Genomic DNA, 17,874 nt, shown 5'->3' on the forward strand with positions numbered 1-17,874 from the left:
CTATTTTTATGGTTGTTCTTCAGTAGAGTCACTAATGGCATCATTATGGATTTGGCATTGTGTAACACTCTCATGTGGGATGAAGCGAAGGCTTTTAGCACGTCTGTGTTAAACTGTTTGCACAGTGAATAATCAGCACCCTGGCATCCGCTCTGCTCGGTTTGGAGCGCTGCTGTGGTGTGTCTGTGGTGGGTGACGGTGTTCACGGTGCAGATCTGCTCTCTGTTGCAGTGGCACCAGCTGGAGTTGGGGCTGGGCATCGGCTGGCAGCAGCATCCTGGCCGAGTTCGGCACGCTGCACCTGGAGTTCGTCCACCTGTCCGAACTGTCCAGAAACCCCCTGTTCACTGAGAAGGCGAGAGTCGTTTCCGTCCTGTTGATTTACTCTGAGAGGACGGGATACGGGCTGAGAATGAACCGTGTGATTTTGTGTTTTTCTTTAGGTGATGAACATCCGAAAGCTACTGAATAAAATCGAGAAGCCTCACGGTCTGTATCCCAACTTCCTGAGTCCCGTCAGCGGCAACTGGGTACAGCGTGAGTAACATCTCAGTGGTTTCAGATACATTTACATTCAGCAGATGGTTCTGAGCATTAGATTAGTACATCAGTACTACAGTATTTGTATATACTCTACACTATATATATATATATATATATATAAATATATGTATTCATAATTTATATTATGATTCCAAAATATTATACAGTACTATTAATAAATGTCAAATTATTAATTATAATAATATAAATAATATATAATTATGTATTTATAAATATTATATATATATTAATTTCTATATTAAGTACTTTAAAATATTATATCTCATTATATCAGCATTATATAAAATGTATATATTTATATGATTTATTATGATAAAAAATATTAATTATTATATCATTTTAAAATATTATACAGTATATAATACAGTATACAATATTAAAAATGCCAAAATAATTATAATATAATTTTTAATATATAATATTATTATAAAGTTAATTAAAATTTCTATACTATATTATAAATATTACTTTAAATAAATAATAAGTACTTTATTATAATATTTATATTTTATGCTTAGATTTATTATAATAGTATTCTAAAATTAAACATGCTTTTACTAGAAATATATTTATATTATTATTGTTATATAATTATTAGATAATTCTAAAATATAATACGATACCATAAATATCAATATACTTATAATAATATATTATTCATTATTATGATTCTAAACACTTCTAACACTATTAATAAATGTCAAAATATATATTATAATAATATAATTAATATTTAATTCTTGTAATTGTAATAATAATAATACAATAATATACATATATTTTTTACTATAAATTTTATAATGTTTATATTTTAATTTATTTGATCTCATTTATTGTATCAGCATAAAATAAAATGTATATATTTGTATGATTATGATAAAAATATATTAACTATATAATTCATATAGTAATATTTTATGTTCATGTTTAGGCACATATAATAATGCATGTATGTGGGCCTTCCCATCAGTCAACAGTCAAACATTTAATCACTGAGACTCTGAAAGCACAAATATTTCCAAATATTAAAATATAGACTTGTGCACATCTAAGACAATACACTTAAACATCATGAAAGTGTGAAATCATGTTTTTTGGTTTAATGCAAAATGCTTTTCCATTCTCACAAAGCTTGAAAACAAAATAAATGCCAGTGACAAACAGATTTTTTTTTTTTAAAAAGCATCTTCAGACATGTAAAGATGTATTATTTTCTTGTGTTTCGCAGGTTGTCTGCTTTCTATAGTTTACTAATATATAATTATTTTCGTGAAGGGCATAAATTCACTGGTGGACGTCTATACTTTGGACTGGTGTTGTAAATACTGAACGTGTTATTATTGATTCCAGATCACGTGTCTATCGGAGGTCTTGGGGACAGTTTCTACGAGTACCTGATCAAATCCTATCTGATGTCAGACAAGACGGATCAGGAGGCGCAGAAGATGTACTACAGCGCCATGGAGGTACACAAACATCACACATACACTGTTTATTGTATGATTGACTATTAGGGTTTTTTTTGCAATTTAGTTACACATGCTATTTGTGACCCTAGAGCACAAAACCAGTCACAAGTGTCAGTTTTTCGAGATTTTGATTTATGCATCGTCTAAAAGCTGAATAAATAAGTACATACAAGTCAGAAACTAAGCTTTTTTTGCACAGGCCTATCTAAAGGGTTAATGGTACCACCTAGTGATCAACTGTAAAAATAACAAATTTTACTTCTTCCCAAAAGGGAAAACCACAAACAATCAAAAATGCATGATTATATGGTGTCATGGCTTTGCAATCAAAAAATGTTGTTATAATGGAAGTCAATGGGGCCAAAACAGCCACCAACAATAAATGAGGGAGAAAAAAATGTAATCTAATGCTGCACAAAAACTAAAAATGCATCAAAGCCAATCTTGTTACTAATCTTTGACATGCCCAAGACTGTGATAAAAAGTAAAAAAAAAAAAAAAAAAAACAATCCAGCCACAATTACTTTTATATTGAAAATAGTCGTTTTTTTGTTTTCCCCAAATCAGTGACATCATTTTTGAACTTGGCAATTAAAGAGTTAAAATCTTGGATTTTTTTTTTTTTACATTTGGAAGTTTTGATCAGGACTGAAGTTGATTAATAGATTTGTGCAAAAAAATTGAATTGAAATTTCATCCCGAACATAACGAAAGGGTAGTGAATTTGAACAATGCACAAGGGTTAAAGTTGTCCAAGTGAATCCTTATGTTTTGATAAATTTACGGTAGGAAATTTACAAATATATTCATGGAACATGATCTTTACTTAATATCCTAATGATAATTGGCATAAAATAAAAATCAATCATTTTGACTCATACAATGTATTTTTGGTCATTGCTACAAATATACCCCAGAGACTTGAGACTGCGTTTGTGCTCCAGGGACACATTACTGATCTTCAGTATTAAATAAAGAAATAGAAATGTGTGTCTGAGCCAGCGGTGAGCGTGTAAAATAGATCACACGCTTTAATTTAAGCTTGATTAGATTAGTTTAAGATTAGATTCACGCTCATAACGATCCTAAAGGAGAGATATAACAGAGAGAGCGAACACTTTCTCACTTATTCTCACTTAATTAGCATATTAGCTTTTCATTACACAATGTTTCCCTTGAAGAATGAGGTCTGCAAAGATATTAATTACATTTATAAACAGGAAAGGCCAATTTAATAAGCCTAATGTTGAAATATCAAACATGTTATCAAATATTCAGTCCTTTGTGCAATACGAGAGGTTTTATTGGTGGGAAAGTTGATGTTTGTCACAATAGTCATGCATTTGCTCTGATTTTGATTTCACGTTCACTTTTAGGTTGTTTTGATGCAAAAATGATGCAAATAAAGAAGAGTTTAGTGTGGGACTCGCTGAATAAAAGCAAATGATGGGTATAAACCATAAAAACGCAGAGGAAGATAATTTTGAGATGTTTTCTCGTATAGTCTTTGGCAGATTTATACACCTTTGAGTATCTGAGTCCTGATAGAATCTCAATGAGGCTTGACTTCAGTTCTCCATGCATGCATACTGTCTTATATTATACATAAAACATTTCATGCATAAACGTCAGCTTCTATGGCAATATGTGCCGAGTGTCCTGCTTTTATATGTGGTTTACTCTCACACAAAACACGTCTGTCCTTCTGTTTCTTACAGCAAGCTGCGATTAATAGCTGCATTATCTTCAGCGTGCATTAAATTTAATGCTCCAACACTCAAATATGCTTTTCAGAAAGAGCTTGTAGCTGAAATTAACCACTACACTGTAAAGGATCATTTTTTGGAAGTTAAAAAACTACAGCAAAAATTATATAAAAAACAAATGCTGTCATTCTTTACAAAATTGAAGTATTGAAGCATTGAAGTAAAGCTGAAATAAAATAGAACAATTTAATGAAAATTATAAATGTTGCCTAAAATAATAAGTGATAAATTACTAACATTTAATTACTAAAAATGAAAATAATTAATTAGAAAAATTGCAAAAGCACACAATAAAATTACAAAAAATTACACTGATTTTTTAAATTACACTGATTTTTTTTAAATCAATAATATAATAGTATAGAAATAATTGTTAAATGGAGGGTGATGCAGTTTAGTTTTTAAATGATTTGACTCTTACAATATTTTTTTTTTGGAAGCAGTAAATAAATAAATATATGATTTACAAGAAAAAAACTTTGTTTCTTTCTACTTCAAATTTATATTTCATTAAAACTATTTTATAAAAATAATTTTGTTAATTGAAGTAAAACTGGAATAAAATGAAAAACTTTTTGGATGAAAACCCTAGAGCTTTATAGAAATCTGAAGAAAATAAATAATAATAAAATGGCAAAACCTTAAAGACCAACAAACTATATTGAAAATATAATAATAAAGCTAATTTAAAATATTGAATACTGTAAAAGTGTAAATGTATATGAATAATGTTAAACAGAGTTACAGTTTTGAAAATGATTTGACATATATATAATTTTTATTATTTTAAATTATAATTTTTTTGAAGTTGTAAGTAAAACAAGAAGTATGTTTTACAACAAAATACTATTTCAGTGTTTCTACTTGAGAATTTCTATTTTAGGAAATCTTTAAAAAAAATTAATTGAAGCTAATAAAATATATTAGATAAAAGTTATGAGAAATACTAAAAAAAAATATTAAAATTGAATCTAATAATAAAAATTGATTTAAAATATTAATAATACTATAACAGTATATAAATCATTTTAAATGCACGGTGTTGCAGTTTAGTAAGTAATTAACCTTTTTTTATTATTATTATTAAAGTTGTAAATACATCAAAGTATGATTTACAAGAAAATGCAATTTATCTTTCTAAAAATTCAATTTTATTAAAACTTAAAAAATTAAATCATAAAATAAAATATATTTAATGGAAAAACTTTATTAAAGAATATTTAAAAAATAAACAAAAATGAGAAATGTTGCCTTATCAATGTGTTTTGAAGTACTAAAATTATTAAAATGGTAATATAAATAAATCAAAGCTCTATAGAAATATGAATAACTAATAAAAATGGCAAAAGCACATAATAAAATGACAAAAACATATTTGTTTGCTTGTTTGTTTTTGCTAAATTACTAAACCTAAACTGACAACCTCAGCCAGCTAATTTAAAATGTTGATAAATATTACAGTATATAAATGTTTACAGTATATAATATACAGTATACTATATTACCAGTGTTGGGGAGTAACTAGTTACATGTAACGGCGTTACGTAATTTAATTAAAAAAATTATTGTAACTGTAATTAGTTACAGTTACTACAAAAATGAGTAATTAAATTACAGTTACTTATGAAATTTTTAACGATTACAAAGGGGATTAAATTTTGAATATTTACACACATCAACATACAGATTTAACTGATTTCTTTCCCAAATTGCACTGACTATTCTGAGACATACCGCCCTAATAATTTCCGGGATGCGGAAATACAGTCATTCATAAAAACGGAATGCCTAACACGGACGGAATATGCCACATTTTGGATGACTAAATCAAAAGTAGGTTAGTAGCCTACACTTGAATCAAAACATGACATCGACTAGTGTCTGTGAATATTAAGCCTCAAAAATGCAATATATGACTTGCACATTCTGCGTGTCTGTGGAAATCAGGTGTGGACTGGACACCGGGAGAACCGGGACAATTCCCGCTGGCCTGGCAGCCAATTTTGCCCCACTATTTAATATCATTATTGTATAATTGCCTGCCGAATGTACTAAAGCGATCATTTGTGAATCTGCCATTTGATAATTAAATCTCTAATAAGTCATGAATTGTTAGTCATGACTCGCGCGCTCTCCGCGCCTCCGCCAAACGGTTTGGATCAGACTCCGAGTAATCAATGCGAGAGAGAGAGAGAGAGAGAATAGAGTGGACTGTGGAAGCGCACAGCTGGAGCAGAGAAGCAGAACTTTCAGAAAGGGTTTCAGGTCAGTTTCATCTGTAAAGATGCTTTTTTGTCTTTGTTTTTTTATTTATTTAATCAAGCAGCAGCACGTTGCTCATCAGTCATCACTCAAAATACTATATAAAGGAGATCATTATTATCTGTTGTCATGTTACAGTAGTAATTTAGCTGAAAAAAAATCCGATTTTTTTATAGGTTTAGGGGGAGCTACGACAGACAACAACACAACCCTTACGAAAATTAACATTTTAATATTTAACTATAAATCCAGAGAAAATGGTTACTATTGTTTAACTGTGGTAACCAAAAATGTAAAATTATTTTACAAATGTATTTATTTAAAAATAAATACAAATCCATTTGCAAAAAAACAAAAACAAAACAAGGTTATTTTACTTTTATATAGGCTAATAAAAGCAAGGTTAATTTTTGTAAGGGAAAAACATGACTCGTGTACAGTATTAGGATTTTCTATAAAGATATTGTATTGTAGAGTATTGTATTGTAAAGTATAGTTTTGTTCAATCTTGAGTATTAAAGTCACGAGAGAGATGGATAACAGGGCAAAATAAAGAGACTGAAGAGAAAATTAAAGTGAAGGTGCAGTTCAGGAGAGAACTTTTAATTATTTTGCATGTCCCCAAATTAAAGATTTAAACCTTTTTTATGTCAGGTCCAAACAAAAAATAGTTTTGTCCATGAATTTGTTTGTATGAGTTTGAATTTTCCAATCTGATTTTTTTCCCAGTCCGTCCTTCCTGTAAATTAATGGCAAAGACATGGTTTCATTTACTACACATAGGCCTACTGAAGCTCGCAGTGTTTTCAACCTCTGCTGCCTCAATATAGGAGTACACGAGCACATAAACATAATTTCTAGAACTGTTATGTGTCACTTCATGTGCATTTTACTTATTTTGAGAAAACTATCATCATATACAGAGACAGCAGTTTAAAAAAACACCAATGTTTCAGGAGTTTATTACACAGAATACGTCACATGCTTATTAGATAACTGTATTTAAGTTGATGTATATGCTTTTATTTATTATTCTTTAATTTTCTCAAATTTAGAAAAGTAATCAAAAAGTACTCAAAAGTAATTAGTTACATTACTTTGATAAAGTAATTGAAAAAGTTACACTACTATTACATTTTAAACAGGGTAACTTGTAATCTGTAACCTATTACATTTCCAAAGTAACCTTCCCAACACTGTATATTACAGCATATAAATGTTAAATGGAAGGTGTTGCTGTTTAGTTAGTGAATCGACTCCAGAAAAAAACTATTTTATTTATTTATTTTAAAGTTAAAAATAAAACAAAGTATGTTTTACAAGAAAATACTGTCAGTCTTTCTCCTTCACAAATTCAAATTTAATTCCGTGTGTTACTTGCTGTTTCCAAGTAATTATTTCTAGAATATGTTTCCATTTCAAAGTCAGAATTGTTTTAAAGTAAATCCTACATTGCATTGATCAGGGGGATTTTTTCCCGTGTGCACTCGCAGGCCATAGAGACGAACCTGGTGCAGAAGTCTCCGGCCGGATTGACGTATGTAGCCGAGTGGCGGGGGGGCATCCTGGACCATAAGATGGGACATCTGGCCTGTTTCTCCGGCGGGATGATCGGCATCGGAGCAGACGACGGTCCGTCGGGACAGAAGCAACACTACCTGGATCTGGCGGCTGAAATCACTCACACCTGTCACGAGTCCTACAGCCGCTCAGGTCAGAAAGACATCACACAGTTACACAGCATTACTTATCATTTAAACTAGTAGAAACCACACAGCAGCACTCCATCGCATCTGAATCGACTCTTTAAAACGCTGAAAATGCATTCAACTGCGTGCTAAAATAAGATCATCTTATCAGTATTTTATAAAAGCACAAAGATTTGTTGTTATTATGTCTGAATACAAAAAAAAGTTGATTTGATTACAGATTCGATTGATGTATTGCTCTTATCTGTACGATCAAAACTAAAAGATTAATTACACTTATTTTCGGTGTTGTCAGGAGAAAATGCCTCATAACACTTATACGCGTGAATCGACTCCAAAGGGTTAATACCATTTCAGTATTTATTAATCATTTTGAATTTGTTTTTATTTTTAGATTTTCTATTTTAATTTTAGTGTAGGTTTTAGTAATTTTGTTGTGTTTGTGTTTTATTTTAATATTTCTTTGTTTATTTTGTTACTAATTTTAGTACTTAAAATAATGAACATTCTAATTAGTTAATTTGAATAATTTGGATTTTGTTTTTATATCTTCTGTTTTTATTCAAATTTTAGTTTACGTTTAAGTAATTACATTTTTTCTTGTTGTTTTTTTCTATTTAGTTTGTATTTCCATTTTAGTTTTAGTTTTTGTTTTTATTTTTAGATTTTCTATTTTAATTTTAGTTTAGGTTTTAGTAGTTTTGTTGTGTTTGTGTTTTATTTTAATATTTTTTTGTTTATTTTTTTTCCAAAATTATACTAATTTTAGTACTTAAAATAATGAACATTCTAATTAATTAATTTGAATAATTAGAATTTTGTTTTTATATCTTCTGTTTTTATTCTAATTTTAGTTTACATTCAAGTAATTACATTTTTTCTTGTTGTTTTTTTTCTATTTAGTTTGTATTTCCATTTTAGTTTTAGTTATTTTTTAGTCCTTCAGCTTAACGAAAATAATAAAAAAAATTATTTGCTGCTAACTGAAATAAGATTCTTGTTTCATTTAATTTAAGTTAATTTTTGTTTGTTTATTTTTTTGTTTAATATGTATTTCTATTTACTTTTTATTTCTGTTGTAATAATTTAAGTATTTAAACTAAATAAAAGTTTAAAAAACATTTGCTTGGAAGCTAAGAGAAATTAAAAATTTTTTTTTTTTTTATTTAACATAATGTTTATTTCAGTTAATGCTTAGAACAATAAAAAATGTAGATTTAGTTTTAGTTAATAATAACAATGCTGTGTCCTAAAATATATATTATTAAACTTAATTTACAAATAAAGGATACAATAAAATGAATAACTACAATTTGATTTAAATTCATCTTACAATGGTGTAATTGTCAACTAAAACTTTAAAAATAATAATATATATTTGTATGTATGTATAGTAGATGAAATAATTTTTTTTATGAACATTAGAAATGTTTAATTGCAAGCTAGCTGAAATAAGTTTAATTTGAGTAAAAATATGAAGACTTAAAAGTAAATTCAAGCTATATAGAAATATATAAAACAAAATAATGCAAATTGCAAAAGCATATAAATTTACTAAAACTAAACTGAAAATATAATAATAGACACTATATAATATAAAATATAAATATCAATGGTCACTTAGTCTAATGACTAATTCTGACTATATTAACTATGACTTTTACCTCAAACTACTAACTTGTTGCTCATTAATAGTTAGTAAAGCAGATGTTACTGTAAGTTTAGTTATGGGGATCTAAAATATGGCCATGCAAAATAAGGTAGGTATTAATAAACAGCCAGTATATGCTAGAAATATGCATGCTAATAAATAACTAGTTAATAGTGAGAATTGGTCCTTTAAATACGGTGTTACCAAATTAATAAATGATGTAACAGTATATAAATAATAATAAAAAACACTGTTCAAATGGAAGGGCACTGCAGTTATGAAGCACAGATATTTTCAACCCCAAATTCTCATTTCTAAAATGAAACAATATTTATATATATATTGATATGATATAATACTATAATTTAATATGATATAATACTTTAATAATTTTTTTTGAAGTATATTTCATGGGTTATTATAATTAACTTTAGTCTGAAAATTAAAATGAAATCCATAAAAAAAATGTAAAAGTAAAATAAAATATAAAAATGTTTTAATTAGCGCAAATATTAAATATAATAATATGAAAATAATTTAGTTTAACTCGATGTACAAAAAAAGTAAAATAATAAAGTAAAAATAATAAAGTAAAAAACACCAATAAAATGTATATACTAGAAGGAAAAACCTTAAAAAGTTAGAAAATTAGAAGTTAGGAATTGGAAATTCACAAAAACAAAATACATTGAAGCAGTAAAATGACTAAACTTTAAAAATAAAGTAATGCTATATAGAAATGTAAAAATAAAATACAAAAATAATAATAAAAATAACAAAAACCACACAACAAACTTATAAAACAACTTGTGTGTGTGTGTGTGTGTGTGTGTGTGTGTGTGTGTGTGTGTGTGTGTGTGTGTGTGTGTGTGTGTAACAAAATCAACAGAATTACCAAAAATCTTGAAACATGATCATTTTATTGCAAAATATAATTTCTTAATTTATTCCTTTTGATTTTTTTGTGAAATATGACCTGGACATGATTTCATGAGATTTATATATATCTTGTTTTTTTTATGCATCCTTATGTCTTATGTTTTTCTTTTATTAACATATTCTTTTCATTATAATAAGCCCCGCTGTGTCATGAAGCATTTGGAGAAACATCATGTTATTAATCGAGAAGTGTCATATTAATGTTGACAATAAACGCTTCCCCATGGGAGAGTGTCTCTCACTTGAACACACAAACCAAAATCAGTTTCAAGCAATTTCAAATGTTTATTCAGATGAGAGTGTTTCTTCCGGACTGGGGCTGCTTGTAATTTTAGATTTTAGGGGCATAATGGGATACATTTGGGTTTGTTATGTTATGTTCTGTTTTGAAAGCATTGTGTTTTCATAGAGTTTGCTGGCGATCATTGTACGCACAAACTAAACACACGCTGTGAGTTTACGACCTCAGGTTTCTCCACGCTTTAAAAACACAAAGCTCAAAGCATCTGTTCAGCAGCGGATTTGTTTTATGTGCTAGTATTTACACCAGCTGTGCAATCATCATGAGGGAGATTAAAGACATACTGGTAAAAAAATATATATGTATAGCCTGAATCCACTGTAAGTCGCTTTGGATAAATGTAAAAAATAACTAGTGCTTTTTCACTCAATAGAACCAGAGGTTAAATTGGGACTTGTGTGAAAGTGGGGGGGGGGGGGGGGGGGGTTGGGGCTGGGGCATATGTACATGCACTGCCTACAAAATCTTTCATCAACTTGAAGAACGAGAAAGAGGTAAAAAAAAAAAAAAAAAAAAAAGGAAATATGGCCTGTATTGTTGAAAATATACAAGGATAGTCCACTGATTAGAGCCCTTATAAAACCAATACTTGAAATAAAATAATTGTTGACTGAAGTTAAATATTCTAAATATAATTTAGTTTAACTTGACATATTAAAAAAGTGAAATAATAAAGTAAAACAATTATAATACTAACAATAAAGTAATATATATATATATATATATATATATATAGACACTAAATGGAAAAACCTTAAATAGTAGTAGTAAATAGAAATAGTAACGTAGCAATAGTAATGTATTTCTGTCACAGTTTCTTCAAGTTAAACCCAACTTTTATTTTGACGGGTTTCCACAAGGACCTTTACGTTTCTGTGTGTGTGTGTGTGTGTGTGTGTGTGTGTGTGTTTGTGTGTGTGTGTGTGTGTGTGTGTGTGTGTGTGTGTGTGTGTGTTTAAATGTACTGACCTAATTTCGATTTATTAATCTAAAATTTGATTACATTACATTTAATGAATACAAATTACATTTGTATTACTGGATTTTCACCATATAAGAACAAAAATCATGCTTTAAGTCATAAAAAAGACTATAAGTCATTATTATGAGATAAAAAGTTTTTTTTTTTGAAAGCTGAAGATACGCAAATAAATTGAGGTTTAAAAAGTATTAAAAAGTATTATATAAATAGTAGTTTTTGCATTTTTATCATATAATTTCAACTAAGTATGTCATAATTTCAACATTTTATCTAATAATCATTATTATTATTAATTTGTCATTATGACTAAATAAAGCATGATTTTTTTTCTGACTTTGTGGAAATTCGCTTCCATTAATGTATTTTCTGCCCAGTGGTTTACTTAGTCTTCCCAACCTGGCAACCATGTGCATACACTCTCTCTACATTAGCGCTCAAAAGTGCTAAAAAAAAAAACATAATAAACTGTATTAAGATTTCTTCTATTTGCCGCAACGAAATCTGTGAGCAAACCATGCAAGTTAACGTTCTGTTGATTTGTGCTTATGCAAAAGTGCAATAATTCTGATGTAAAAAAAAAGATAAAAAAAGAGAAATTAATAATTGTGATTCTATTTTTTGAGCGAAATAATCTTTATTAATCGTTTAACAATTATCATGAAGACCTACAACTTAATTAGAAAGCTGTGATGCAGACATGAAGTGCATTAGTATGCTAGCAAAGTAATTTCATTCAGATAATTCGGGCTGATATGAATAGAAATTATCATCCTGTCTATAGAAATATGAATTAAACGTGTTAATATATCAATATTCCTACAAATTTGTGAACTGTTGGACTGAAATCTCTCTGGTTAGTGAAGCGATGTCATTTGAATGCAAATAAATCAGAGCAATTGTGACGGAATAAATATAAGGCTGTTTATATATATATATATATATATATATATTTCAGTGGAAGATTATGAAGACATTTTTCTTTAAGAATAATGTACAGTGATGAATCTTTCACGAAAAGACCAGTAACAATCAGCTTTTATATAAACATTAATGTTTTTCTGTCAACAGCCACCAAACTTGGTCCAGAGGCGTTCCGCTTTGATGCCGGAGCCGAAGCCACAGCCACCCGACTGAGTGACCGCTACTACATCCTCAGGCCAGAGGTCATCGAGAGCTACATGTACATGTGGCGTTTGACCCACGACCCCAAGTACAGAGAGTGGGGCTGGGAGGCCGTGGAGGTGCGTCAGACTTACTCCACATGTACTCAATGTTTCAGCTCTGTATTTAGATGATTGGTCAACAAATGTGGGTTTTTCGAAGGCTGAAAGTGTTACCCACGATCCTAAAAGTGTGAAAACAAAGTGCCTGTAGTTTAGTAATCCTGAGTAATCGCTGTATTATTTAAACTCTGTCAGATTCATATATTCACAAATGAAATAGATAGAGATAAACAAATAAATGCATATTTCTAGGCCATGCTTGGTGGTTTATAATTGTTCTGATAGATAGATGGATGGATGGATGGATACATAGATGGGTTATGGATGGATGAATAAACAGACGAATAGACGGATGGATGGATGAATGGACAGATAAACACGGATACATGGACTGACGAAAACATGGATGGATGGATGGATGGATAAACATGGATAGACAGATGGACGGACAGATACATGGATGGATGGATGGACAGATACATAGATGGATGGATGATGCACGGACCGACGGACAAATACATACTGTAGATGGATGGATGGATAAACATGGATAGACAGGCGGACGGAAAAATACAAAGATGGATGGGTGGATGCATGCATAAACACAGACGGATGGATGTATGAATGGATGGGCGGATGAACGGATGGATGGATGGATGGATAAACACGAATGGATGGACAGATGGACAAATACATAGATGGATGTATGGATGCATGCATAAACACAGGCGGACGGATGGACGGATGGATGGATGGATGGATAAACACAGACATAGATGGATGGATGGATGCATGCATAAACACAGGCGGACGGATGGACGGATGGATGGATGGATGGATGGATGGATAAACACAGATAGATGGATGGATGGACAAATACATAGATGGATGGATGGTGGGATGGATAAATGGATGGATAAACAGATAGACAAATGGTCAGATGGATAAATGGATAGATGGATGGATGGACGAATGGATGGATGATGCACGGATTACATGGATTGGTGAATGGATGGATGGATGGATGGATGAAGGATAGATAGATAGATAGATAGATAGATAGATAGATAGATAGATAGATAGATAGATAGACAGACAGACAGACAGACAGACAGACAGACAGACAGACAGATCGATCTGGAAGTTTCTGCAGTGTGGTGTTGAGGATCTCTGGTGTTATGCTGTGGCTCTTCCATTAATCCAGCCGATGTTAAAGTGCTGCACTCCTCCAGCAGATTGACATGTTAATTACTGGCTGCAGGAGGTGGAGGAGAACGCAAATGGATTTGTCAAATACATCTCCAAACCAATCTCTCGAGACAGTCCTAATTATAGTTTAGGTGTCTACCTTTGTTTGAGGTTAATACATCATTAATTTGCCGAGTCAGCTCTTATGTTATTCAGCGCTCAAATTTAGCGGTAAATATTCTAGCCAACGTTTAAGTGGCGGAAATAGCTGCTCTCCTGTTTTAAAGGATCTCTCACAAATCACTTGTATCGTCTACCAGCAAGAAACTGTACCAAACATGTCTCTTCTGCTTATCAAGTCTGTATTTATTTGATCAAAAATACAGAAAAAAGAAACAGTAAAATTATGAAATATAGCCATTTTCTGTGTGAATATCTGTTTAAATGTAATATATTCCTGTGATCAAAGCTGAATTTTCAGCATCTTCAGTGTCACACAATCTTCAGAAATCATTCTGATATGATGATTTACTGCTCAAGAAACATTTCTGATTATCATCAATGTTGAAAACAGTTGTGCTGCACAATATTTCTGTGGAGACTGTGCTACATTTTATTTTTTCAGGATTCACAGATGATTAGAAAGTTCAAAAGAACAGCATTAAAAAGCATTTGTAATATTATAAACTTTCAAATTTACATTCATTTTTGATCAATTTAATGCATCCTTAATGAATAAATGCATGAATGCATTGTTGCTTCGGATAATCTGCCAAATGCATAAAATGCATTAAGTATTTGAAAAGTATGAAAAATGATTATGAATTTTCTCCTCATGTTTAATAATCTGTTTTATCATCCTATGCATGATTATATAGTTAGTTGCTTTATTATTTGTAATACCTGCTGTTAATATCTACTGATGTAAGATTACTGAAGCAGTATAATAAAATGTCACATGACCTATATTGTTTCTTGGCGCATTAGAAATATAAACATTCTGATTAAATGTTTTCACAGGCATTAGAGAAGCATTGTCGTGTAGACACAGGTTTCTCAGGAATCAGAGACGTGTACGCCTCCACAGTCAGTCACGACAACATGCAGCAGAGCTTCTTCCTGTCCGAGACTCTCAAGTAAGTTCATTATCATCTTCCTGTTCCTGCTCCTTCCTGAATCTGGCATCTGTAGGTTTAATAATGAGTCACGGTTGCATTCTGCACTACGCTTGGACTTAATGCAGAACATCAATCAGGATGATCAAAGCAAGATCATTTTGGCATTTCTTCCTTTCAAGATCTACTGTAAAAGGCACAAAACCTCACAACATGACTTTTGCACTGCCGTTTAATACATTCCATTGACTTCCTTTAACTTCCTTTAACCCTATGCTCAGATTTCAAAGACCTCAGCATGATAAAGCTCCATGCCTTCCGTCGTCTGATTGATAGTTTAGACTTTATCTAAACTCAAGTCCACCTTCATCAGTGTCTTTCTGCTGTTTTTTTATAAAGTAAATGTAAGAATAGCTTTGATACTGTTAAATAATATTTAAAGAAGAACATCATCATCGTGTTTCATTGCATTATATGGATTTGATCATTTAAATCTCATCATATTATTGGAGATACAGAGTGATGACTGATATTTATATTAAGTATCTGATATACTGTTATAAACATCTCACTGATTTACATCACAAGCATCAGAATTTCTTCTTACTTTTTGTCCTTATAAATATCTGCACTAAATTGCATTTTTTTTGTTCAGTTTGGGCCTTTGAATAATTGTTTTTTTTTCACTGAGAAAATATTAATATTTTTATTAAACTTATAATATTATAATATATAATTTATATTTGAATATTATTATATTAATAAAAGGTTTCATTTATATATATATATATATATATATATATAAATAATTTGGGTGTCCCCATTTTAAGTAGTGATTGGTTTCTTTTTCTCTATATATTTTTTTTATTAATTTTTATAAAATGTTTAGTTTTAGTTATTTCAGAACATCAAGTTTTTAAATGAAAATTACAAATATTGCCTTTGCAACTAGCTGTTTTTTTTTCTATTCTATTTTATTTTAGTAAATGTTTTATTTTAAGTAATGACAATTTTGTATTTGTCCAGTTTTAGTTACTTATAATAGCCCTGATATATATATATATTATTATTTTTTTTAATATATATATATAAAAGATTCGAAGTTTTATCCTCCATATTCTCACACACACACACACACACACACACACACATTTGAATAGTATCTATATAAAAAAAAAAAAGAAATATATACGTTTTTTCTGACTGTTACTGTTATTTCATGTCAAAGTATAGTTTAACCTTGACGAAATAACAGTCACTTATATATACTTTTTTTTTTTTTAATGGAACAGTTTATTGATGAAATGGTGCTTTTATGGTGCTTTTTACATATATTTTGGAGTTTGACAGCATCCATTCACATTCAATTCAGTATGCATGGTCAAAGCAGACTGGCATTGAACTGCTGATATCTTGGCACTGTTGTGAGTTTTGTTAACCCAGTCTGTGTGCGATCACAGATATCTGTACCTGCTGTTCTCGGACGATGATCTCCTGCCGCTGGACGACTGGGTGTTTAACACAGAGGCTCATCCGCTGCCCGTCATACGCAAGAGATGCCTTCAGGAGCACAGCAACACACAAGATGATGAACAGACCAACCTGGAGTAGTATTTACCATCACACACACACACACACACACACGGATTCAACATCACGGGTCCTGACATGGATTCCCAGCTCCTTTCCTGTAAAGGATCTCTTCATATATATATGCTGTGATTGTATATCTCTGAGCCGAGACTTCCCGCTCTCCTCGACGGGTGGAAGCAGGCACAATTTTCTGTGGACAATCAGTGAAACGTGACTTTCATGAGAAGAGCACCTTTTTCTTTGCTTCTTTCCTCTGTGAGGAAAACCCGAATAACTTGCAGCCCCGAATCTGTGGGAGGAGTGTCGTACGATGGCGGGCCATGCTGAGCGAAAGAGAAAACCACTTTTCTTCACGTCTCACCTGTAATTTATCTTTTCTTTCATCCTTTCATTGTGTATTCCTTTCCCCGTCACTTCTGCCAAAGCATTTGCGGTCTTCCTTTCGTTTTCTTTCCCCGCCCGTGATATTTTTGTCCATCTCCTTTGGAGTCCAATTTTGTGCTATGATTTTGTTCTTTATTATTTCAAAGCAGAGCAAGGACTGATGTTTTTACAAACCTGACAGAAGGATCCGTCGTGAAATGTGTTGTATAGAATCCTCTCGTTTGAACAGGAAGTGGAATGATGTAATCGGCAGGCCAGGATTGTTTTACGTGATTTTAAACTTAAAGTCGTGTATTTTTTTTATGCTTCAACTGCATTGTGTTGTGCACGATATGCCATGTTTCAAAGACCAGTATCACGAGAGTGGAAAAACACACACTTGCACTGGCACTGGATGGCCACTAGGGCTGGGCGATTATATATTGAATATTTATTCGTTTTTTGCATTGATTTTGTTGGAGATTGTGAATCACAAAATTATATAAATGCATTTTTTTAATTTTGTAATTTTTTTTTTTTTAAGTCAGATTAGTTTGAAAATGATTATTCAATATCAAAAACAAAGATACATTTGCATTAGTACTTGAAAATGCCAGTTATTGTGAATCACAATTATTTAAATGTGCTCTTTGTCATTTGTTCATTAAGTTTTATAAAGATTGCATCATCAGAGTAGTTTCATGATGAAACAGCATTTAAGTTTGCATTTCAGTTTGATTCATTTCTGA

At 30.8% G+C, this 17,874-nt stretch overlaps 1 protein-coding gene across 2 annotated transcripts in view; it reads left to right on the forward strand.

Annotated features, from left to right (window-relative positions):
* The window catches only part of LOC132103446 (mannosyl-oligosaccharide 1,2-alpha-mannosidase IA), a 187,603-nt gene extending 169,966 nt beyond the window's left edge, over positions 1 to 17,637 (forward strand). The window contains exons 7-13 of one of the 2 annotated variants that reach the window (XM_059508559.1): positions 228 to 355; positions 444 to 537; positions 1,915 to 2,030; positions 7,555 to 7,774; positions 12,712 to 12,884; positions 15,075 to 15,190; positions 16,630 to 17,637. In XM_059508559.1, coding sequence (XP_059364542.1) covers positions 228 to 355; positions 444 to 537; positions 1,915 to 2,030; positions 7,555 to 7,774; positions 12,712 to 12,884; positions 15,075 to 15,190; positions 16,630 to 16,780 — 998 coding nt within the window. In that variant the 3' untranslated portion in view covers positions 16,781 to 17,637. The remainder of the gene's footprint in view (positions 1 to 227; positions 356 to 443; positions 538 to 1,914; positions 2,031 to 7,554; positions 7,775 to 12,711; positions 12,885 to 15,074; positions 15,191 to 16,629) is intronic. The other variant, XM_059508560.1, reaches the window with a different exon arrangement.
* The last annotated feature ends 237 nt before the right edge of the window (positions 17,638 to 17,874 follow it).

This window comes from Carassius carassius, chromosome 24 (assembly GCF_963082965.1).
Source record: "Carassius carassius chromosome 24, fCarCar2.1, whole genome shotgun sequence".
Taxonomy (NCBI): domain Eukaryota; kingdom Metazoa; phylum Chordata; class Actinopteri; order Cypriniformes; family Cyprinidae; genus Carassius; species Carassius carassius.